The 25,525-nt window shown below is 43.3% G+C and overlaps 1 protein-coding gene and 2 long non-coding RNA genes across 3 annotated transcripts in view; 1 reads left to right on the top strand and 2 right to left on the bottom strand.

Annotated features, from left to right (window-relative positions):
- Window positions 1–843: 843 nt before the first annotated feature.
- Window positions 844–20,812, bottom strand: ASB1 (ankyrin repeat and SOCS box containing 1). The gene is made up of 6 exons (XM_081182243.1): window positions 20,648–20,812; window positions 17,658–17,799; window positions 16,427–16,729; window positions 8,328–8,396; window positions 7,624–8,009; window positions 844–5,675 (listed from the first exon to the last, which is right to left on the bottom strand). The coding sequence occupies exons 1-6, from the start codon at window positions 20,730–20,732 to the stop codon at window positions 5,542–5,544; spliced, it is 1,119 nt and encodes a 372-aa protein (XP_081038369.1). The 5' UTR covers window positions 20,733–20,812; the 3' UTR covers window positions 844–5,541.
- On the bottom strand, window positions 9,229–16,420 carry LOC308582018. Its single transcript, XR_014005451.1, has 2 exons — window positions 15,818–16,420; window positions 9,229–14,706 (listed from the first exon to the last, which is right to left on the bottom strand). It is a non-coding gene; the product is annotated as an uncharacterized lncRNA (long non-coding RNA).
- Window positions 20,813–21,822: 1,010 nt separating the features above from the next.
- LOC308584531 overlaps window positions 21,823–25,525 on the top strand; it is a 60,080-nt gene continuing 56,377 nt past the window's right edge. Inside the window, exon 1 of the long non-coding RNA XR_014006893.1 lies at window positions 21,823–21,963. This is a non-coding gene — a long non-coding RNA (uncharacterized lncRNA). The remainder of the gene's footprint in view (window positions 21,964–25,525) is intronic.

The following is a 25,525-nucleotide window of genomic DNA, read 5'->3' as shown; positions in this document are numbered from 1 at the left end:
ATCAGCAACGTCTCAGGGCAGCACTCACAAGACTTCCACTAATTGCCTTTGAAATGTAGCCTTACCTTTCACCTGGAATTCTAATTTATGGTCTGTATGGCATTAACAAAGAAAATAAAAGATTTCCACCCTGGAAAAGGTGACAATTGACTGTCTGCTTCTGGGGGCTTTTCTCCACTAAAATAATTCCTCATTCTGTTGTAATGCAATAGTAACTTGCCAGACCTTCTAATGACTAGTGCTGTTTATTCCAAAAACAGTATGGCTTTTCCATTTATAATTCAAAAACCAGAGGGCACAACTTTCCTACAGTGCAATCACACTGCTTGATGTTGAGCCAGGTTCACAGGATGAAAATAAAAGCAACTGGGTCCCAAAGGAAACCAGTGGGGGGAGGAGGAAGGCTCTGCAAGGCGGCCAAAACCCATGAGAAGTTAAGTGGTGATGGTCAAGGAGCAATAAGCTCCACTGCTCCAAGAATCTCAAACTGAAATAAGTTTCTGGCCCTCATGGCTCCCACGATCTCTGGTAAAATGCTGTGGCACATGCAGAAAATCCCAGGTCCAGCAAAAACAAGGCCTGGATGACATGCATAGTTAAAATGCTGAAGTAAGAATAGAGCTCAGCATTGAGACACCGCTTGATAATGAATAAAGGGCATGTTATAACCTTCCTATTCTTTCAACAACCCTTTAGAATAAGCCAGTATTGTGGGGGGGGGGGGTTGCAAAGTTTATTATTACTATTTCATTTTATAATGTACAGAGATAACAATTTCATGAACAAGTTGCCTCCCCTCACCCATGACTTCCACCCAAGCAATACACAGGACAACATAGCTACTGGGTCAAATCAGGCCACAACTTTATTTATGACAGATGTAATGGTCTTTGGAAAGGCATTGGGTACGGCCACATGACCTCCAGCCTGCCTGTTAGGGGTCAACCTGAGGCCAAGGGTTGCCGCCCTGAGGAGCACTATGGCCCCCGCTTGGGATTCTGGACAGAAGCAACTACTTCTGGATCCCCTTAGGACTGGAGAGGCAGAGGCTGCAGTCTCCCCTCCACCAAAGATCAACAGTGAGATCCCACAAGCAACCAAGGGAGGAGCTGGGCGCCAGCAGTGTTCCTGAGGTGGACTGAAGTGGAGATGAGTGTCCAGTCCAAGCTGCCCCAGGGATGGAGCCAGCGGAGAGGCTTGCCTGCCATTGGCCAGTCAGCCAGCAGCCTTTGGTCCACTTCCCAGACCAGCACAAAGCCCAGTTGTGCTGGGCCTGGGGGAAATCCCCATCCCTTGCCAGCTCAGGGTAGGGAGAGAGGTGCTGCCATGCAATGCTGCCTGACCAGTTAAGGTAAGCATAATGATAAAGACAAAAATGGAAACCAAAACTATAAAATAGGCATGCAGAATGAATGGTTGTACATGACTTAAAATAAAGTCGAAGTAGAGACTATCAGATCTTCAAGTATAATTCCAGATTTGCCCGGCTTTTGACGAGGGTTGACTTGAAAATGAAGGTTTTGCTGTATATGTCATAAAGTAATGCCAAATCATATTAAAACTGTCTGGAGGTTCTAGTCCTTGCTGAAATCTCAAATTATACATTATTTTCTCCATTACAGCTATATTCCAGAGTGAGTGGTACCAAGCGTTCAGTGTAAGATTTTGGGCTGTTTTGCATTGAGTTGCACTTCCAGTTTGTGCTGCCTATATCATATAGAAGACCAATTCTATTGGTATCATAAAAAATGTCCAGTAACATTAATTTTGGACAACAAACAATAGTTTCCTTAGTAGTATTTCACTCCCTTCAAGTGTCCCAGTTTTCTAAGGACAGTCCTGGAATTACAGAAGTCATCCCAGTTTCTGAATTGATCCTGGAATGTCCCGCTTTTCCCTTTTCCTCACCTCCATGTCTCAGAGAACAATTAAAAGTGGGGGTGGGGGTGGTAGCTGCAAAAAACAGAGTCCTGTTTATACTGAAAATAAGATCATTGCACGAAGTGAAGGAAAAGGTGAATCTAGAAAGCAAAGCCCTTTCTATAATTTTGAAGGAAAAGTTCACCAATCCACTTTAAATTCTTTAATTGCAATGCTTTCACAATCAGCCATTTTTAGGAAACGCAGGGAGCCTCGATTTCTTTATTGTAAGTTGAGCCTTCCACTGTCTACTCACAAGTAAGTCCCGCTATATTCAATGGCGCTGAAACCCAGGTACCTGGGTCAAGACTGGGCAGCCTCACACTGCAATCCAAAGCGTGTCTACTCAGAACTAAGTCCCACTGAGTTCAATAGGATTTACTGTCTGGTGTGTTCCTGATCATTCTCATGGTTACTACTGATACTACTACTACTACTATTACTACTACTACTAACAACAACAACCACTTCCCACCTTTTTCCCTGTCAGGGACTCAAGGCAGCTTACAGCTACAGGTTTATTTCACTGTTGTACACGATCCCTTTCCTCGCACATTTTTTCTTTGCAACAATTCTGCAAGGTAGGTTCAGCGGAGAGGCTGTAATTGGCTCCAAGTGACCCATGTAGATGTGTCTATAACGTCTATGTGTGCGGGAGATCAAACACGGGAGAAGCTTCCTGGTATAGAAAGAGATAGCCCTATTTTCATCAAAGAAATATTGGTGGGTATGAAACTTATCATCTTTGCCAAAATTAAATTCCAAAAACCTCGCACCATCTAACATTCCCACCATAAAAGAGAATACGTACCAAGTTTATTGTAACCCCTCCAACAATTAGGTGATATATATATATATATTACATTTCCAAAGGGGTGCGTTACCATCTGTGCAATAATTTCCCCATTTTTAAAAGGGGTTCCATAGATCAATAAGTTACATTGAGCAATATAGAGTACAATTTAGAATCTAATCCTTTTGCCCCTCTGCATTTAATAAATTTTCTAATTGTGTTAAGGGTTTCAGAGCTTGTGTTTTTACATGTTGTTTCAGTTACTGTTAAGATTTGACAAAGGTATTTTTATTTGGTTAATAGATATAGGTTGATTATTGCTATACAAATCCCATTATGTATATAATCCTATGGATTCCCAATGTTCAAATTGCTTATCTCGCCCTTTGCTGGAAGAAATCTGGGTGGTGTGATATTGGAATTAATGAAATAATAGGTGTAAGTTTAGGTTGCCAGATTTTCTATACCCTAATAGTACAATTAGTAAATGGATTTGCTACGGTGTTCAATAGATTTGTTTTAAGATTCTTAAATGAATGAGCTCATAGAAAGTTTGGAAAGTTTGATTTCAATGCTGAATGGGAGTGAAAGGAGAGAGAAGAACCCTCCGCCACTGCAGTTTGGAGTTTTAATTATACCAGGTTTAATATTGTCAAGAATGATCCTGAATAATAATAATAATAATAATAATAATAATAATAATAATAATAATAATAAATGCCCCGCCCATCTGGCTGGGTTACCCTCTGGGTGGCTTCCAACAAAATATTAATATTAGCTCTGATGAGGCACAGACACGGAAGATAAAGGCAATAGCCTGAAAACAGTTGGAGATTGTGAAGAATGGGATGTGTGGGTAAAATGTCCTGGGATTCCCTTATAGTGGTTTTTAGAAAGCATTGATTCACAACAGCAGCGCACTGAATCAGCAAACTCTGAAGCCCCAGGCAGATGGCCACCCAGTGTCCAGGACGGCATGGAGGGAGACCCAGGATAGCATTCATCAGCCCACATTCAAGACCTCATTTGCACAGGGGCCTATACCCAATGCACAGCACATGTAGGATTCTCACAGGCAACTTTGGCTCTGCAAAAAGGGAGGGTACAGGTCCTGCATAGAAAACCTATTTATGCAGCCCCTTCTGCAAGCATGATCCCAGTCCGGCCCACACATATTTATTATTTGTATGTACAATTTCTGTTTACACACCGGGTTTGCGATATCTCTGACTATATAAGCAAAACAATGATTTCTACCCTCCCTGTGATCCTTCACTTTTCTCTTTGTGCAATGGCAGTGATCAATGCAGCTGATCAGACTCAAGTCCTGTTAACTGAGAAAAAGTCTGGTGGTAAATTGTAAACCTGTGGTCATGGACTATGGTTGTATCCAACAGTAAGAGGGCACCGGTGGAAGCGCCTTCTGTATGCACAACAAGACTCTCCCTTCCAGCCATCTTCAAATATCTCAAGGGCTATCACATGAAAGACAGAGCAGGCTTGTTTTCTCCTGCTCTGGAGGGCAGGACTCGAACCCATGGCTTCAAGTTACAAGAAAGGAGAGTCAGACTAAACATCAAGAAGAACTTTCCAACGGGAAGAGCTGTTCAACGGTGGAACAGACTCCCTCGGGCGGAACCTCCTTCCTCCGAAGTTTTTAAGCAAATGTTGGGTGGCATCTGTCACGGATGCTTTGGCTGAGATTCCTTCCAACTCTTCTATGATTCCTGCACCCTGTGCGTCCACTCTGTGCATCCTCAAAATCTGCTCCAAAGGCTTGGAGTCCTGCTGTAGGAGGAACTCTACTTGCACTACATTGGATACAACCAATATTTTAAATATTTTTACAGCACATAGAAAAATGCAGGTGCTTTGTGAATAATAAATACGAATAGCATTAGGAGCCAAAAGTACATATTTTGGACATCAGAAAATGCTGCATTCGCCTTACCCTGAAGATTTTTTGAAGCCAACATGATTTCTTAAACACATACACACAAGATAAAATGCTTCAGAACTGTGGTTACCTCATACTACTGATGGACAAGATTTTTAGTATACTTTACACTGTGCTGAAAAGAAACTGGAATAAATTCCACAACAGCTAATCATCAAGACAGCAACAATAATTTACTGGTGATTATTTGAATAGCATGAAAAAAATCAGATGAGTGCATTTCAAAACATATATGTAATTTGTATTGAGAAGGCACGACTGGGAATATGTAGGTTGTTGGAGTTGGCCGTATGGCGAGGGATGAGGTAAGTCTTGGAACCAAAACCATGTAGATTGCGACCCTGAACTACTTTCTGCTGCCTATGACTGCAGAACTCATTCTGAGCCCTCAGAAGAGCAGCACTGCTCACCTGGCCTCCCTCTGGCTGAGATGCTGCCTCATCCCAGGATGGAGAAGGGTGAGGTGTCTGTGGCAGCCGGGAGGCACAGCCTTGCCACAATGGCTGCTAAATAAATACCTTGAGCTGTTTTTGGAATAACAGCACATGCTATAAATAAACACATCCACACCACTAAAGACAAATACTGTCTGCACTAAAGCTATAGGACCATGTCCTATCTTTTTCATGATACGTGAAGCACTGTAACACATCAGATCAAATTCACCAGGAAGCAGCTTTGCTAAAACCCAAATTATATAGAATAATTAACAGAAATAAGATCATGAAAATAATTGTATAGCATTAAACAAACACAAACAGTTCTTCCTGTTTTCAATTGCTCACTCTTAAAAAAGCAAAATCCTCATTAAAGGGGGGGGGGAGGAAACAATGAAGGAAGGGAATTGTCCTCCAAAACATCCAAGGAGACCTCACTGCTGTTTATGGAGTAAAAAATTTATGATTTGGTCTGGCACTGGAAGAGCATGGATCAGGTGCAGACGACGTTTCCCGAGTGTCCTTCGTACTGCCACGCGGCACAAAGACATCAGACTCCTAGGGCAGCCTGTAACGCAACACACGAGAAAGAGACAAGGAGAGAAAAAGAAACAACTGAATACCACAGCAGACCCACAAAGACCTATGCCTAGTTAATACCTTTAGGCTGCATGCAGAAGTGAGAGGTGCACCCAGCTCTAAGCAGAACTTAGGGCTCATCGCTTTCACCCAGGGAAAACCCACTCTGCAGGGCTGAACTGGAGAGAATGTCAATCGGGCTTCCCGCAAATGGGTGTTTGCTCCGATTCAGCACTAAAGAGTGGGCTTTCCCGGAAAGTGGAGTAGCAAACGCTCAGTCCCCTGCTTTCTAGGCACGAGACAAGTGGAAGTGTGGAAAAGCCAGAAGCAGGGAGAGTAAGAACTAAACAGCGACTCTGCAGGAAGGAGCTGGTTGGATATCACTGCTGCTCACAAATCTGCACTAGCTGCCAATTTGTTACCAGGCCATATTCAAGGTGGTACTATTAGTATATAAAAAGTCCTCAGTAGCTTAGGCTCAAGTTTACTTGAAGGACTGCCTTACCTTGTATGTGCCTACATAACTGCTTTGATCTGAAGAACTGGCACTTTTACACATACTTCATAAGGTTTGTTCTTGACTTGCAAGGAATTGATCATTCAGTGGAGCAGTACCTACAGCTGGAACTCCCTACCCCTTGATATTAGGCAGGTGCCCTAAAGGAGCAGGTAGCGCTGTGGTCTAAACCACTGAGCCTCTTGGGCTTGCCGATCAGAAGGTTGGCAGTTTGAATCCGCACAATGGGGTGAGCTCCTGTTGCTCTGTCCCAGTTCCTGCCAACCTAGCAGCTCAAAAGCACACCAGTGCAAGTAGATAAATAGGTATCGCTGTGGTGGGAAGGTAAACAGTGTTTCCGTGCGCTCTGGTTTCTGTCACGGTGTCCCATTGCACCAGAAGCGGTTTAGTCCTGCTCGCCACATGACACAGAAAGCTGTCTGTTCCCAGGCCCAACTCAAAGGGCTGGTTCTTACTTGTAAAGACTAAAACAGGTTTTATTGTAGTTGTATCTGTACTTCCTATCAAATTTAATATTATATGGTTTTATTGTTATGTGGTATTCTGCACTCTTCTACTTTTAGTAGAAGAGCAGGGTATAAACAGATGATTTATGATGATTATTTAATCCTTATTATCTCAGGGAACATCGCCTCCTGCATGACTTCCATGCGCAGAGCTTTTTTTCAGCCGGAACTCACCAGAACTCAGTTCTGGCCCCTCTCAGCTGGGCGCCATGGCCATTCTAAGAGAGTGAGGGAGGTGTTCACGGTGAGTTCCGGCACTTCTTTTAATAGAAAAATAGCACTGTCCCTGCCACACCCACCTCGGCAGTACTGATGAGCTCCTCCTCTGAATTCCATCTTATGAGGAGCCTAGATTTATTTGTTTGTTTACAGTAAACAAACTTTATACACCAACTGACCATAGTAAAACCTCTAAAACCTTGTTCACAAGGAGTAGGGCTTCCTTGTAGGGACCCCAGTACTGTGGGTCACAACAAGATTCCTACAGCTTCCCCCCTGCTAACTTGCTGAAAATAGGCAAAAAAATTTCTGTCTCAGTTGGCCTTTGAAAAGGAATTCATTAATTGTTCTGGCTCTAATGTGGATTGTAGCTGTGTTTCTTTTTTGTTTTTACTGTTTTAGTTAAATTATTTTATTTTATGGGTGTTTTATTAGCTTTTTGTTTGTGTGCTGCTTTTGAAATTCATATGGAAAATTCTATATAAATTACTGTAATTATTTAAATGAAAATCATATTCAGATACTATTAAATTTCCATGTCATGTATTAAAAACATTTCCCCATTTTCATCAGTTAAAAAAATCCCCAATGAAAATTTAAACCATCTGACAACCCTAAGAGAGGTACTTTCAGTTCACTACGCACTCTTTTTGCAGGGATAGAATATGAATGTCAAAATAACTTTTTCCACTCACTCCTGGCTTCTTTGAACACCTGCAAGGCTTCTGGGTTCACTTTGATCCTTCCTGCAGCTCCTTCTCCCAGAGTCTCCCATTTCACCAGATTCAAGTTGGCACCAAAGTCAATCAAGAGGTTGACAAAAGCCACGTCACACCCATGTCTCAAGACTGCATCCATGACACACACCGCAGAGCCCCTGGAGAAGCCCTGGATGTTGACGGGGCCACAGGAGTTAAAATCTGGGTTGGCTCCCGCTTGCAGAATCAGCCGGAAGCACGGCAGGTTGTGATAGGCCGCGCTAATGTACAACGGGCAGACCACCAGGGAGGTGAGCGGCCGGGAAGATGGGCTGGGGGTCCCCGAGATCAAATGGTGATTTACATCCACATCAGCACCATACCTGAGGAAAGAAAATGAAATTCATTGGGAAAGACTATGGCAACCCTGCCTTCATCAAGCTCTTTTGTGGCGGCGAGATGGTGGCTAGGCAAGCTGCAAAATCCTGCCCTGTTGGACTTTATGTGCCTTGGACCAAGCGGGATAGGAATAAAACCTTGTGAAGTCGAGCAGGAGGTGGTCGTCCTCCACCAGATTATGTACCTCTAGCGTTAGGTGAGAGCCAGTGGGGTGCAGTGATTTCAATGTCAGCCTTGGTCCTGGGGAGTCAAGGTTCAAATCCCCACTTGGATATGAAGCTTACTGGTTCAGCTTCACCTACCTGACTGGGTTGCTGTGGGGATTAAAGGAGGAGGAGGAGGAGGAAAACCAAGACCACCACTTTGAGCTCCTTGGAGAAAAAGGTAGGATATAAATGCAATAAATACATAAGAGGTGCAATCCTCAGACAACAGATAAAGACAATTCCAACAAGAAAGAAAAGCACGAGGCACTAAAGAAACTGGTGTGGCTGCATAAGGAGCTTGGAGAAGAAATGGAAGAAAGGGGAAATCACAAAGGAGGAGTATTATACACAAGTAGCACAGTTGCCCAGGGAAGGTCAGGTGGGTCAAAGCTCAAAATGAGATCAGGCTTGCAAGAGAGGTTAAAAATAATAATAAAAGTTTCTTTGGCTATGTCTGAAGTAAGATGAGAGTCAAGCAAGTAGTAGGTCCTCTGCATGGAGAAGACGGAGAAATGCTACTGGGTGGCAGAGTGAAGGCCTACTTTGCCTCTGTCTTCACCCAAAAGGAAAGCGATGCCCAGCCTGGTGATAACAGAATAAATGATGTAAGGAGGGAGCTGCAGCCCAAGATAGGAAAAGAGGTAGTAAGGGAACACCCAGCTACTTTAAATGAACTTAAATCTCCAGGGCCTGAGGAGCTTCACTGAAGGGTACTAAAGAAGTTTGAGGATGTCTATAATCTTTGAGAATTCTTGGAGAACAGGTGAGGTCCCTGCAGACTGCAGGAGGGCACATGCTGTCCACATCTTCTAAAGGGAGGGGAAGAGAAGATCCAGGTAGCTACCAACCAGTGAGCTTGACATCAATACCTGGAAAGGTCCTAGAAAATATAATTAAACATTTAGTATGTTAGCACTCAGAAATGCATGCTGTGGTTACAAAGACCCAGCATGGGTTTCTCAAAAATAAGTTATGCCATACAAATCTTTTTTTAAAAAACAATAGAGTTAGAAGCTTGGTGGGTCAGGGGAATGCTGTGGACATAGTGCGTCTTGATTTCAGTAAGGCTTTTGACAAAGTTCTTCATGATATTCTTGTGAAGAAGCTGGTAAAATGTGGGTTGAATAAGGTAACTGTTAGGTGGATTTGTAACTGGTTGACTGACTGATCCCAAGGAGCGCTCCTTAAAGGTTCCTCAGGGTTCTGTCCTGGCCCCGTTGTTGTTCAACGTCTTTATAAACGACTTGGATGAAGGAATTGTGGGGGTGTTCATCAAATTTGCAGATGACACCAAACTGGGAGGGGTAGCTAATTCAGTAGAAGACAGAATCAGAATTCAAAGTGACCTTAACAGATTGGATAACTGGACCCAAGCTAAAAAAATGAATTTCAATAGGGACAAACAACAAGTTCTACACTTAGAACCAGCTGTACCAATATACGATGGGGGACACCCAGTCAGTAGTACATGTGAAAAGGAGGTCTTAGCAGAACACAAGCTTAATATGAGTTAGTGTGATGCAGCAACAACAACAAAAGAAAAAGCTAATGTTATTTTAGGTTACATCAACAATAGCATAGATACTGATCAAGGGAAGTAATAGTCTTATTTTACTCTGCCTTGGTCAGAACACACCTGGAATACTATATCCAGTTCTGGTTACCCCAATTTAAGGAGAATATTGACCAGCTGGAACATGTGGAGAGGAGGGTGACCAAGGTGATCAAGGCTCTGCCAACCAAATCTGATGAGGAACTGTTGAAGGAGCTGGGTATGTCTAGCCTGCAAAAAAGGAGACTGAGGAGATATGATAGCCGTCTTCAAATATCTCAAGGTCTGTCACATGGAGGATGAGCAAGCTTATTTTCTTCTGCACAGGAGAGTAGGAACTGAACCAGTGGATTCAAGTTACTGAAACATCAGGAAGAACTTTCAGACAGTAAGAGCTGTTTGGCAATGGAATGCACTGCCACGAGAGGTGGTGGACTCCCCTTCCTTGGAGATCTCCTTCCTTCCTCTCCTTCCTTGGAGGTTTTTAAGCAGAGGTTGGATGGCCATCTGTCAGGGATGCTTTGGCTGAGATTCCTGCATTGCAGGGAGTGGACTAGAGGACCCTTGGAGTCCCTTCCTACTCTACAGTTCTACCATTCTCTGACTATAACTGCATCATCAAATGTTGCTCTCGGTTGCTATACTGGCTCCCTGTTCAGGCTGGGTTTTTCTTTAGCCGTCTGGCCACCTTGCCCTCTTTGCCTCTCACTGCACTGACGATTCCTGTCTCTCCCTCTTCAGTTTCAGAAGCTACAAATTCACATGAGCATCAGGGTGAGGCAAAGAGGCTTTGTTAAATCCCTCTCTAAAGGTAGTGCCAATTAAATCTGCTTTTCACCGCATGTGGTTACAGACAAGAATATATATCTGCCAAGTAGCCAGCTTGCTAGTTGCTAGGATAGCTTTCACATGGCAAGATGGAAACAGAGAGTGTTTAGCAGTATTCAGAATGTAAACTATGAAAGCCAAGACTCCAGAGATGTGCTGGTGCGAAAGAATTGTGCCGCCCTCTGTGGGAAAACTGGGGGAAAGCCTGGACTGAGCTCTCCCCGACTAAAATGAAGAATCACATATGCTATCCTGACTGTTTTGGGAAGCAAAGGTTGTCTAAAATGTGGCCCAATAGAGGAGAGGGATGAGGGGACACAGATTCCTTAAAAGAGCCAGTCCTGTTGGACTGCAGAAGCACAGAACCAGAAGTTACTACAGGTATTCCAGCCGATCTCCTGCCTCAGTTAAGTACAGTTCTCCCAATGCATGGATCACCCCCCTCAGTGCAGGCCACAGTATGCCATATCCATAACTTAAGGGAGATTTCGGAAGAATTTAGGTTAAGTGTTGACAAAATCCTTCAGCGTTTATTACTGATAAGATCATGAGGTTTGTGATTCTGCCCTGTAATATACAGTGGTACCTCAGGTTAAGAACTTAATTCGTTCCAGAGGTCCATTCTTAATCTGAAACTGTTCTCAACCAGAAGCACCACTTTAGCTAATGGGGCCTCCCACTGCCGCTGTGCCGCCGCTGCACAATTTCTGTTCTCATCCTGAAGCAAAGTTCTTAAACCGAGGTACTATTTCTGGCTTAGTGGAGTCTGTAACCTGAAGTGTCTGTAACCTGATGCATCTGTAACCCGAGGTATCACTGTATTTTGAATCCTTCCTGGGCAACCCAGTCAGATGGGTGGGGTATAAATAATAAAATTATTATTATTATTATTATTATTATTATTATTATTATTATTATTATTCCTTCCCACTCCCAAAAATAGGTGTGGGCCAGGGGTCAACCTAAAACAAATTCACAGTCATGCAGTGTCTCAGTATTCAGGAAAGAGGCGGCATATTACACCTTTCCTGGCCTTGTTGGAAATGAGTGCAGTGGTCAAGCTTTGACCACTGTTTTGAAATGGAAAATTGGTGGCTGCAATGTACACACTAACTTTACCGTCTGATATCTGAATATTGATCACAACCATAGAATTCCCACAAGGCAGTCATTGCTAAGTCAATAAAAAAGACAAAGCACATTAGCAGCTCAGCTTTCAGCAGCGGGAGCTGCAATAGGCCTTGGCTAGATTCTGTGGGCTGGACTCACACATCTTCCCTAACTAGAAGTGAGCAATGGCTAAGAGACTGGGCTGTGAGACGGCTGGTGCAATTCTTACTACAGCCATGAACTCACAAGATGGTTTTAGGCAAGCCTCTCTGCCTTTTGCCTTCAGTCCCCCTACCTGCTATATGCAAATAATAATAACAACACCACTAGAGGACTGTTTTAGATCATGCATATTAAGTACTTTGAATATTAGAAGTACTCTATTAATATGAAGTAGTAGTATTACTGTGCTGATCTTCCTCCTCTATCCCATACCAACTCAAGGGGAGGGGGGGAATTGGGGGTGCCACTGAGGTAGCCCCACTTTTGGTTGCTTCCCACTTGTCCTGCCTCTTTGGCCCTTTAATGTGACTGTTCCAGTGCTGTCAGCTCACACAAACACCAACAGCATTTCCGAACTTGTTGCCTTCTAGAGATCTCCTCCTATGACTTTCACTATTGACAGACACAAAGATGCACACACCTTCAGGAAACCAACCTTTTGTGATAATAACGGCTGGCAGAGTAGAAAAGCATGGACAGCAGCAGCAAACAGGGAAGGCGGGAAATGGCAGCTCGTCAAATAAATGGCCACGTATTCGTTTTCTGTTTATTGCCAGATAGAACTCAAAGAGTTGAGCAGGATTTCAAAGCTATCACTGAGAGCAACATGTTTGTTTGAAATGTAAATCCCGCAGACTAGTTGCGCTTGCCAAGGCAAAAGTCACCAGAAGCAGAGCAGTTGTGTTTGGCTCTGCTGTAACCAGGAAGGGGATTCCACTCTAAGCAGAGTCTCCAAATGTCCCTACGGAGTAATTATATGACTTAGGAATAACTTTACCTTCCCATCCAAACAGTCTAAGAATGAGGTTCTGCTTTCCTAATTATATATTTCCATTCTACCTCCACTCCCTGGTTAATAAGGAAAGGGTGATATTATTCTGTGCCAGGTTTGTGGGGGAAAGTCCTGGCTATGTCTGTATGTAGAACTTACTAGTCATTGCAAAGCTGGAAAATACCACTTTGAAGAACGCAGACAATTCTCTGTGAAATCAGTCAGCACTATCTGCAGGCTCAGAGACTAGTCAGGCTACATAAAATCATGGGGTGGCACATGGTCTGCTTACAGTTTTTGTTTTCTGATTTGGCCTTTCAGGAGAGGGAATTCTCTAGAACCCTTTCACATGATGAGGAAAGAGCCTCCTACTCATGAAAAGGCTGCTCTACCTGATAGAATCCTAGAACTGGATTGGGACCCCAGTCATCAAGTCCAAACCCATGCAATGCTGGAATCTTAGCTAAAGCATCCATGGCCTCTCATGCCAGAGTGTTGCCCATGAAAAGGCTGAAAAGTGAAGCTAAATCTTTAAGATGTTTTCTGATTCTGTAAGAGTGTTTGAAAGATAAGAACTGCTGTAGAACTTATCAGTTTGAGCAACACTTGCCCAAGTAATTGCAAAACAGTGGCAGTGGCTATTTGCTTTCTGCTCATCCTGGTTTTTCAGCTCCAACTGTTTTTGTTTTGCAATTTAATTTTGAAAATATCCAAGAATGGCCTACTGAATCTTGCTGTGAACCTTATTTCTCAGCACCCCAAATAAAAAAATGGTGTCCCTGCTTCTGAATGGCTGTCAGGAGATGAATCTGACATGCACCTGGAAAGTTGTATTGCAATCTAATTGAGGGATGGGAAGCAGAAGCAATATTAAATGTATTCACTTCTCAGACCTTCTAATATTTCTTTTCCCGCACAGACACATGAAAAACCATCTCAGATAAACCACATACTCTGTGAATTGGAAACGGGGACACAGGTGTGCTTTCAGTGTAGCTGCATGCATTACTAAACTATGGCATGTGTCAGATGGATGATTTATCATGTACCCAGGTCAAAAATGTATTTGAGAGATGTTCTAACATAGGACAGTCCCTTCCCCCCCAAAAAAAGTATATTTGCTTAGGTCATAATTCTTAGGGTCAAGCTAGACTGGATGTGGAATTTTGTTTGCTTGCTTTAGCAGTTGGGCATATGTATGTATCTGTATTTTACTGGACGAGTGCATTTTCTGTAGTATGAGTGGCATAACTGATATTTTAAGCTTTCCACAAAGCAATTTAAACTGATTAATAGCTGTATTTCAACTTGACAATCTGGTATTAGCATAGTCATCATGATAGAGAAATTATTTAATGAGAAGATATTGGCCAGGGTCAGTTAATTTTAAACTTGAAAACTTTCCAAAGTCTACATTTAATATTGCTGGCCAAGAGTCCTTGCAGCAGAAGTATAAATCTGCACACCATCACCTTACACCAAAGGGGCTGTTGATCCATAGATCATGGAGATGCAAGAAACCTTGGATGTGGTTCTGACATGTGGGTCTGCCTCCATCACATGTCGTTTGGCTCACAGAACTGAATGGCTCAGCTGCCTCCACTGCGACATGACACTTCAAACATCAGCTTTCCAGGTCTGTATACAGAAAATTTTATGTGTACACCTAACTAAGTAAAGTGGTCTTTAATTAATGGGTGTTTAAGAATGTGTATCTATCTTATCTATTGTAGGCATTTATCTCCCACCCTTCAACAAGTTTATTGGAAGGCACACCTATTAGAGGCTTGGGACTGGTGGTGTGAGTGGCTCTTGAGTACACACTAGATGGCAATCCCAGGGGTTATTTGTCTGTTTGGCTCTGGACGTATTTGCCCTAGAATGCCAACTCTTTATCTGCCTTCAGACCCCGGGTTAAGGCAATGTGTTATTGGTGAAGGCTGTAATCTGTCTGGTTCTCATACCAGGGATTGTTTCTGGCTTTGTTGCTTCTCTCTTTGAATTAGAATCATAGAATCATAGAATCATAGAATCATAGAGTTGGAAGAGACCACAAGGGCCATCGAGTCCAACCCCCTGCCAAGCAGGAAACACCATCAGAGCACTCCTGACATATGGTTGTCAAGCCTCTGCTTAAAGACCTCCAAAGTAGGAGACTCCACCACACTCCTTGGCAGCAAATTCCACTGTCGAACAGCTCTTACTGTCAGGAAGTTCTTCCTAATGTTTAGGTGGAATCTTCTTTCTTGTAGTTTGGATCCATTGCTCCGTGTTCGCTTCTCTGGAGCAGCAGAAAACAACCTTTCTCCCTCCTCTATGTGACATCCTTTTATATATTTGAACATGGCTATCATATCACCCCTTAACCTCCTCTTCTCCAGGCTAAACATGCCCAGCTCCCTTAGCCGTTCCTCATAAGGCATCGTTTCCAGGCCTTTGACCATTTTGGTTGCCCTCCTCTGGACACGTTCCAGTTTGTCAGTGTCCTTCTTGAACTGTGGTGCCCAGAACTGGACACAGTACTCCAGGTGTGGTCTGACCAGAGCAGAATACAGTGGCACTATTACTTCCCTTGATCTAGATGCTATACTCCTATTGATGCAGCCCAGAATTGCATTGGCTTTTTTAGCTGCCGCGTCACACTGTTGGCTCATGTCAAGTTTGTGGTCAACCAAGACTCCTAGATCCTTTTCACGTGTACTGCTCTCAAGCCAGGTGTCACCCATCTTGTATTTGTGCCTCTCATTTTTTTTGCCCAAGTGCAATACTTTACATTTCTCCCTGTTAAAATTCATCGTTTGTTTTGGCCCAGTTCTCTAATCTGTCAAGGTCGTTTTGAAGTGTGATCCTGTCCTCTGGGGTGTTAGCCACCCCTCCCAGTTTGGTGTCATCTGCAAATTTGATCAGGATGCCCTTGAGTCCATCATCCAAGTCGTTGATAAAGATGTTGAATAATACCGGGCCCAAGACAGAACCCTGTGGCACCCCACTAGTCACTCTTCTCCAGGATGAAGAGGAACCATTGATGAGCACCCTTTGGGTTCGGTCAGTCAGCCAGTTACAAATCCACTGAGTGGTAGCATAGTCAAGACCGCATTTTACCAGCTTCTTTATTCTGCTGGCTACAATTTCATTGTAGTGGTGAGACATATTTTTAACCATTTTTTATGTTTTTATGACTTGTTCATGCCAGCTGCCTTGAGGGTGGAGAGGTGGGGTCAAAATGGGACTTTAAATGTTTAACTTTGGCAAGACAGAAGATGGAAAGCCAGACCTTCAAGAGGGGACATGAAGGTCTTTGACCTGCAATCCCTGTTCCACATGTCAGCCATCAGCATGGGATGTTGCAGCTGCTGGCTGAATAACTCATATATGTTCTTATTCTCAGAATGGTCAGGAAGGGAAGAATAAAAGTGTGCCGTCTTGAGCATGTTTTTGTCAGAATGGTAACACATTAAATTTTGCAGAGAAGAAAAAGACGAAGTGTAGATATTTGAAAGGATTCTGAATTTCTCCTACCCTAAAAATGGAATTCCCAAGTCTTTCCATTTTCTGAAGACCCTCCCCCAACTCTGCCTATCTTCTCTCACTGACAACTGCTGCCTGTTGGAATTGGACAACTGAGAATCCTTTCCGTAGCAAATGTACCCTCTTTGGCTGACCGGCAATTGGCTCCTGGGCAAAGATGAAGCAAAATCACTCTGTACTTACCTGATCAGCTCTCTCAGGATGTCAGTGCTGCCTACCCGGGCAGCATGATACACGGGGGTGCTGCGGTGGTGACGGCTCCCATTGGGGTCAGCTCCGGCTTGCAGAAGGATCTGTGCGCATTCCAGATGCCCATTCACAACAGCTACGTACAGGGCAGTTTGCCCTTTCACGTCCACAAGATCAATCTCTGCCCCTTTCTGAATCAGGAAATCCACACAGTTTCCATGTCCTGCCGTGGCAGCAATCCGCAGCGGCGTACAAGGCAGCCAACCACAACACCACACGGATTTCTCATTGATGCGGCTGAAGAAAGCAAAAGCAGCACAACTAAGTAATCCATGAGCGTGCCTGGATCTTGCCTTGCTTCCCCCTGTGAGCATGCCCTGTTCTCAGCAAGTGTGGGGCAAAAATTAAGAACAAACACCAACTTTTCTCTCTCTGGATTCTTTCCCTGGATGTCCTATGTTATCCATAACAACAATTTTCTGACAGCGTGGGAATAAAATCACGTCTAAATAGATATATAAGGCACAATCACATGCAGCCTTTGCTAACCTGCCACTCTTCACTTGTTTTGGACTACGATTCCAATCAGCCCCATCCAGTATCCATTTGATGCAAACAGTCTGTCACTGACTGCACACATGCACACCCAAACCTACCGTATTTTTTGCTCTAGAAGACTTTTTCCCTCCTAAAAAGTACGGGGAAATGTGTGTGCATCTTATGGAGCGAGTGCAGGCTGTGCTGCTATCCCAGAAGCCAGAACAGCAAGAGGGATCGCTGCTTTCGCTGTGCAGCGATCCCTCTTGTTGTTCTGGCTTCTGAAATTCAGAATATTTCTTTTCTTGTTTTCCTCCTCCAAAAACTACCTGCGTCTTATGGTCTGGTGCATCTTATAGAGCGAAAATACCGTATATGCAACCCCAGCTTAGATACATACACCCAGAATTACGTACGCCTGAATAATTCATAAGGAAGGCTACCCATAATCTGAACTCTACAAAAATGGACAGTACAGATCTGATAGATGGAATAAATGTGCAGATGGAACCTGGAACATACAGAGCCCAGGAGGATGATCCACAGGAGATCCCTATCTTCCTACATCCCTTTGAACCCTCAGTGCTCCTCAGTGACTATTTGCATGAGGCTAAAATGTACTCAGGGCTAAAGTGTTTGATCTATCACCTGAGAATCCATGCTCCATTTCAGTAAAATTGAGAGCTACCTTTGGAAGCTCTCTTCCTCCAACAGGTTTTTAATGGTTTGCAAGTCTCCCACATAAGCGGCATCATGCAGTCGAGTGTCCTCACAGTGCTCGATGGGGTGGTCACAGAATTGTTCCTTCAGCCACTCCTTCAGATTGCGACCTGTGCTGGAGAGATTGTTGCTGCTTTAGGTCATAAAACTCAGCAGGAGCTCTGCCCTGACCAGGAGGTTCTGCTATGGTCACTGGAGTAACCCACTGCGGATGAGAAAGAAGCAGGGCCACAAGAGAGGCCTTAACCACAGTTACCTTTTGCTCAGGTCTGTGCTTTAAAGCTCCTTTTCCAACAGCTCTTTCTTTTGCCCCAAAACATTCCCTGTAAAAACCCACTCTTTAAAGCTGAAGTGCAACCAATGGCAATTCAGGTTTTCTGTGAATTGCTGTTTGCTCTTATTCAGTGATAAAGACACGGAGCTTTAAAGCACAGACCATGCCTGGAAAGCACCGAGGAGAGGTAAGTGTGGAGAAGCCCTGCATCAGAGAGGGTCAGGTGGGGCCTGAGATATTTTCAACCTCTTTGAGACCCTGTACAGACTGGTTGTTGCTTTTTCCAGATATTTGAAGGTCATGTGGCAGGACTATTTTGCCCTCAAGTATAAGATGTTCTTTCATAGGTTTTATAGGTTGGGAAGAAAATAGCTAAAACGTCAGCAAAACCTATTTGACAAGAGACCATTGTGGGACATAGCACTACCCTACTGTCTCCAAACGTCCAAATAATTATTGTTTACAATCATCCAATATGTCCTGAAAACAAATGCCTTTGCATGCAGCGAACAAGTGTTCGAGCCACTTACCGTCACATTTAAAAATATCAAAGATTTGTAAAGTTGCCTAACATGTTTCATAATATGGCTCCTCCATTAGACCCAGCCAAATAGGCATGAGGCAAAATGTCCCTAGATATATTCTGAGCAGTCTCCTTCGCTCAAGGACTCCTTGAGATGTGACCTAGCACAATGCAGACAAAAGATACTTGTAACATACAAAGTGCTTTGTGATGTTTAGAGTTGTTACCTAGCTTGGAGCTTCAGAACAAAAGTAAATGAACACAATCATCTGGCACTCCTTCCCTACAGGATCAAGATACAAATAAACAGGTTCAACAAAACCAATTTTCAGTTGAATTATATTAGCAACTACCTAGAGAAAACAGGGAAACTAACATAATTAGACATCAGCAATCGAGTCCTAATTCTCTCACTGAGATTGTAAACCTATGTTTGGAGTGTTTTCCTCCAGGTTGGGGCTTCAAACTCATACAGACTGCAATACAAAGACTTATCTATCACCACATCATCTAGAAAACAACATGAAAAATTAGTTTAGTAACTATGTATAAGAACCTGTGATGAAATCTGTTATTAACATTTTCTGGGAATCCCAGGAAGTAAAGCAAACATGAATTAAGAATAATTGCTTGCTGCATTAAAAGCCACAAACTTCAAACCCATTTGCTAGAATGACTGAGAACAACTGTGCGGCCTGGGAATCCATTAGCAGACAATTACATTTCTTCCCCAAACAAGTCACTGTGATCTGATTAGGTGAAATTAAATTATAATTGCATGTGTAAGATTCAGAGATATTTGCCTGTTAAATATTCTGAAGGTATTCTGTAACATATCCTACTAATAATACAATGTTCTCTCTCTCTCTCTCTCTCTCTCTCTCTCTCTCTCTCTCTCTCTCTCTCTCTCGTGTGTGTGTGTGTGTGTGTGTGTGTTTGTTTTGCTGGTGTTATAGAGAGTGGCTGATGCCTTTTTCAAAAAAGGAAAATATCTGTAGATGTTCAAGACAGTAAAGTGCTTTAAATTTGCTCATGAAAGTTCATCTCAGCAAAGCCCCAGATATACACAGAAAAGCCTGTTTGAAGCATTTCCACACACAAATGCTCATCACACATTCCTTGCTTCCTGTATTTGGGTGACTGCGTGAGGAAGCAGATTCTGTACTCACACTACTATGTCTCCCAATTTACCCTTTGAATATTAAAGAACTGTGCTTAGTTAATTTATTAAATTTGTATCTTTTCTTTCCACCACACTATTGCAATGAGGGTAAAAGCCAAGAAGGAGTGGCAAGGGCTTCTGTATTCCTGGTATATGCATTCAGCATTCAATGTTTGTAGAAAATCAAAGCACCACCAATGGGCGTAGCCAGGATTTTTGTTAGCGGGGAACAGAACCTTGGATTTATATTGATTTTTATTAATTTTGATTGATTGGGGCGGGGAGCCTGCCCTCCTGGCTACGCCCATGGCACCACCATTATCCCTATTTTACCGAAACAAATAGCAGGGGACACGGAGCAACATTTCCCCCAGATTCATCTGGCAGCTGAGCTAAGAATACAGGTCACTTGATGTCCCAGCCCCCAAAAGTGACCACAGTCCCCAGCAGACAGAGTGCTTCAAAAAACAAAAAAGCACTGGCTTTTGCATACAACCTGCTTACTTTTATCAAACGCAGTCCAGTAGATCATGGCGAGGATAAAAAAGCTAACTAGTTATATTAGAGAGGCTATTTTCCACGATCCGTGAATAACTGCTCAAAACCACGCGCAAACCATCCCTCCCTGGCTGAGCCTCAAAGGAGAAGCGCGAGGGATCAGAAGTCACAGGTTGTAAATGGGAGCAAGATGTGCACTGGCTGCGCCTCGAATGCGCAGGGAGCCGCTTAAGTGTCTTGAGGATCCTGGTCAATTTAAGCAGAAACCTGTTTGGTTTAGTTTGTTCAGCCTTTTCCAAGTCCAGGTGCCTGAGAGATACTCGGGTGGAAAATTCAACATCGGAATAAATATGCACCACTTACTGGAAAGAATCCTGAATGTCAGCAGCTGACACGAACGAATGAACACATTCACACAAACACACAGACACGCGTTTGACTCTTTTTCGCGTGTCAGACCCCCCTGAAAGGAAGACGGATCCCCGGCGCCCCGCACGTTACCTGCCTGGCCCCGCGCGGCCCCCGGAGGAGCCCCTGGGGCTTCGGGGCGTCCCTCGGCCTCTCCCGCCGGCCTCGCCTCGGCCATCAGCCCCGCAGGGAGCGCGGCCTGGCCGGCCTCTCCGGCTGCCTCTCCCGGCGCCGCCTTCGCGCTCGCCCCATTGGCGGAAAGGCTTCCCGCTTCGGCTTAAGGTGGTTCGCGGGAGTTAAGGTGGTTCGCGGAAGTCTTTCCCCTCTGGGTTTCGCCTGGGGCCGGAGCATGAAAGGCTAAAGCGTTTGGGGGCTCGATAGGTTTCCGTTTTCAAATGATGCCCGAGAGGAGGCAGGATAGAGGCCGGTCAAGTTGCAAGAACTCTGCCTTTCGGCGGGGCTGCGCCTGCCCTGCGGAACTCCCTGCCTCGTGACGCCAGGCAGATGTCCTCGCTGCGCTCTTTCCAGAGGCGCCTGCTTAAAAACACATTCCTGTTTAGACAGGCTTGCCCAGATGATTAGAAAGCTGGTGTGAATGTCAATCTATTTTAGCTCCTGTGTTTGCTTGTAAATTTCTGACAATTTTATTGTTTTATCTTTTTTTGGGGGGGGGGAACCGCTTTGAAGTTTTCTTTTGTTTTACAATCAAGCAGTGTATAACTTTTATGAAACAAACATTAATAACGTGAATACGGAATCGTTTCTCTATCAGAACACTAGAAAGCCAGTGAGATTGATGGGCAGTAGATTCAGGACAGAGGTGCCAGCTGCCAGGAACCCTGGGGCCCCAAGCACCCACAAATTTGCCCGTGAAGGGGCTGGGCACCCACAGATTTTGGTGCCAGGGCCACTCACGTGTCATGGCACCCACAGTCGCAGGGCAAAGTTGGCACTCCTGATTCAGGACAGGTAAAAAGAAACTACTTCTTCCACACAGTCCATATGCATGGAGTTTACTCACGCCTGGATGTGGTGATGAGTACACAGTTAAATGGTTCTAAAGGGGATTTGACAAATTTGTGAAGGTGAAGCCGATTGAAGGCAATTAGTTGCAGTAGCTAAATGGAACATTCATGTTCAGAAGCAGCACACCTCTGGCAGAAGGCCAGTTGCGCTGTGTGTGTGTGTGTGTGTGTGTGTGTGTCTGTCTGTCTCTGTCTGTCAAACAACAGGGTTAACAAACCTGACAGCCCTTTAAGGTACCGTATTTTTTGCTCTAGAAGACTCACTTTTTCCCTCGTAAAAAGGGGAAATGTGTGTGCGTCTTATGGAGCGAATGCAGGCTGCGCAGCTATCCCAGAAGCCAGAACAGCAAGAGGGATTGCTGCTTTCACTGCGCAGTGATCCCTGTTGCTGTTCTGGCTTCTGAGATTCAGAATATATTTTTTTCTTGTTTTCCTCCTCCAAAAACTAGGTGCGTCTTGTGGTCTGGTGCGTCTTATAGAGCGAAAATACGGTATTTGAAGGTGGCGGATCCCAGACTCTGGAACTCCTACCCTGGAGAAGCAAGACTGGCTGCCACCCTCTTTGCTGTCCTTCTGCCAGCAGATGAATATATTGTTTTTACTGTATTGTATTTTTATTATCAAACACTGCTGTGTAATCTGATGGATGAAAAGGAGTCTATAATTTTAAAGAAAAAAAGTGGGAACTTTGGTTATACTTTCCTGCACAGTAGGAAATCTGTATACATATGGGGTCTTATTACCTCAAGCCATGCTTTCAAAATATAATAAATGTGTTGTAAGTTGTTTGGAGAGCTCTGTGTAATAAATAATAAATTATGATAAACTTCCAACAACTAAAATGCTGTGTAAAAAATAAACCAGACAAATGGAAGAGAAATCTGCATGTTTTTGTAGCACTGCAACATTTATATTAGATTTTTTTAAAAAATAGACTAACAATTCTATAAGCGTGTCTTACGTTTTTGTTACCTGTTGTTTTGTACAAAATACACAGAACTTTAGAGAAAGTAAACACAGCATTATCCACAGCTTCTTGTCAATGTTTGCTTTCACTATGGTTGCTGGTCCATTCCACAAGCCCATCAACAACATCTGGAAAATATAGAGGGCTGTTTTAGACGGGGAACAGGCATTGTTCAGGTGTGGCAGACGGCCTGCTTGCTTTTTTCTGTCTCTGTGTGTTTGTGTAGGAGAATGCTTGCTTTGCTTTTACTTTTCTCTTCTCTTCAGAACAGCTGTTCAGCTTTTGTGTGAAAGAAAAGTTGGGCATAAAAGTGGTGGGATGATTCCATTTCAAATTTAGACCAGGCTCAGTTATGACCCCTGAAAAACCAACCAATTTGAACAAAGAGAAAGAGCAGAGATGGATTCAACACAGAAGCTCACACCAAAAGGCTAACACAACAGAGTGTTTCCCAAACTTCCTTCTCACTAGATACAAATCTTGTTTTAAACTGCCACGTTCCTCCTCTCAACGTCACCTCATTCATTCTAGCGGTCAAACTGCTTCTGGTTTAAAATGGTAATTCCCCCTTCAGTTGTTTAAAACCTGCTGCGTCGATTGTGATGCGACATTACAGATCCTCCAGTGAGGGCTGTGCGATGACCACCTCATGTTTTTCCATAAATAGGAATAAATATATCCCAGCTTTCCTCCAAGGAGCTCAAAGTGGCACATATGGTTCTCCTCTTTCCGTTTTCTCCTGCAAGGTATATGGTAGGTTGAGAGACAGTGACTGCCCCAGGTCACGTAATGAACTTCACGGCTCAGCGGGGATTTGAACCCGGGTCTATCAGGTCTCAGGCCAACATTCTGACCACTACACCACACTTGCCATGTGTGCTTGGTTGCAGCACACGAGGTGCTCATGAGTTTATTTGGCTTGTAAATGTGTCATTGGCCCAAACAGCTTGGTAATGCCTGGTTGGAGGTGTGAGCGATGTTGAGAAGACCTCACACCATTCACACAGAGAGTGAGAGAGGGTAGGATCATGCCCCCTGGACACCCCCCCCCAAAAAAACGCTGCATGTGTGTGGTGTCATTGAAGCCCCACATTTATAAATGCAGGAAGCTGACTGGCCAGCATTCGGTTTAGATGGAGGAGTGCCCCCCCCCCAGGAGCTGGAGTCTGCGCCTTGCCCTTCAGGCCAGGTGGAAAAGACCTTGCACTAGGGAGCAAGTGCCCCAGCAGTCACCATGGACTGTTTATATAACATGCAACAAAACGACACCACCACAAACTGGATTATAAGTATAAAACCAAATTTACTAGAATAACCAGAATAGAGATAGACTTGTAACCATTCAAGGGCTGCACGCTTCATCAGTCCGAAAAGCTAGTCATACAAAACTGGCTCAGGATAAAGAAAGTATTCACAGGCACAGCGTGTAGCGAAACCTGTAATATATCCTGAGAACAGGTCTCCTTTTGCCCACTTGCTTTGTGTTTCCAACTCAAGACCTATTGAAGAATATCTCATCCAGTTCAATCTTTGAAAAACTTTTTCATATTCTCCAGTGTGCTACTCTTGCCATTGTGGCAGCACGGGGTTGCCGTTCTGTGATTGGGCTTATGCTACTTGTTGAACAGTTCATTTATCCAGTCTGTACAGTGGTACCTCGGGTTACATATGCTTCAGGTTACATACGCTTCAGGTTACAGACTCCGCTAACGCAGAAATAGTACATCGGGTTAAGAACTTTGCTTCAGGATGAGAACAGAAATCATGCTCTGGCGGCGCGGCAGCAGCAGGAGGCCCCATTAAAGTGGTGCTTCAGGCTAAGAACAGTTTCAGGTTAAGAACAGACCTCCAGAACAAATTAAGTTCTTAACCCGAGGTACCACTGTATAACATTTATTGCACATGTAACTTGTTATGATACAGTTGTACATTTATCCACTCCATGTTTACAGTATCTCCAGGCTTTTTTTGCACATGGCAAAAAAAGTATGTTTGTTGCTTGAACGGTTACTAGTCTCTCTCTATTCTAGTTATTATTCTAGTAAATTTGGTTTTATACTTATAAGCCAGTTCGTGGTGTTGTTGTTTTGTTGCATTATTAATATTGTCACCACATTTGATACTTTGTGTATATACTCTGTTTCTATAAACAGTCTTCTTTCTCATTTTATTGGCTTTCAAAAATAACTACAATCCAAACACCACTATTCATAGAAAAAATATGTCATTTAATTATTATATATAAAAAGAAAATAAATTTATAATACAAATTATATTTTAGGCTGTACATTTTTACTCACATACAGAAAATGCTGGATTCTTCTAACACAAACAGTTTTAACCATATATACAGATCCACACTTAAATGTGATGGGATTTTTTCAATGCTGAATTCAGTCCTATATACAATTACATGCATTTTGAAAAGACTGCAGCTGAAAACAGTTCAGCACTTCTGCTGATGCTTTTTAAGACATTTTCCCCAAATTAACTTCTAATATCCCTTTCCAAATATGACAATCATACCATATACTAAGGCTCTGTAGTTACTTTGAAATATATGCAAAAACATTTGTTGTAGTAATTTTGGGATGGCTTCTTTATAAAGGCAGCGGGAACCATTCAGTCAAAAACTCTACTAGACAGCAAACAAATCATATACATTCCTCTGTAAGGGCTTAGACTGTTAGCCTAAGCTGTGTTATTTATTAGAAGTAAATGTCATTACTTCCAAATGTTTTGATCAGGGTGTCAGACTGATAAAGTGCACACAATTTATTAAATAGCTTGCTAAACTATTGCAACACAGCATTTTTCTCCAAGCCTTAAACATTTCTGAGACTTCTCAGTCAATAAGCACAAGATTTCAAACCATATCCCACATTACGTTTCTCCTGTGCAACATCCAGTAAGCCATACTTAACCCATAAGAAATATAATTTTATGAGAAAATGGAGAGATGGTAGATATGCAAACGAA

Source organism: Podarcis bocagei (genome assembly GCF_964188305.1).
Source record: "Podarcis bocagei genome assembly, chromosome: 1".
Classification (NCBI taxonomy): domain Eukaryota; kingdom Metazoa; phylum Chordata; class Lepidosauria; order Squamata; family Lacertidae; genus Podarcis; species Podarcis bocagei.
The sequence above is the reverse complement of the archived record's forward strand: the minus strand, read 5'-3'. Positions and strand labels throughout refer to the sequence as shown.

Excerpts from the sequence above, each read along its gene's own strand:
- ASB1 (XM_081182243.1), bottom strand. The coding sequence starts at position 20,732 with ATGGCCGAGGCGAGGCCGGCGGGAGAGGCCGAGGGACGCCCCGAAGCC. Across the intron at positions 16,730-17,657 it reads GAGGAAGAGAGCTTCCAAAG|CCGCATCAATGAGAAATCCG; the intron begins GTAGCTCTCAAT and ends TGCTTTCTTCAG. Across the intron at positions 8,010-8,327 it reads CCCCACAGCAACCCAGTCAG|GTATGGTGCTGATGTGGATG; the intron begins GTAGGTGAAGCT and ends TTCTTTCCTCAG.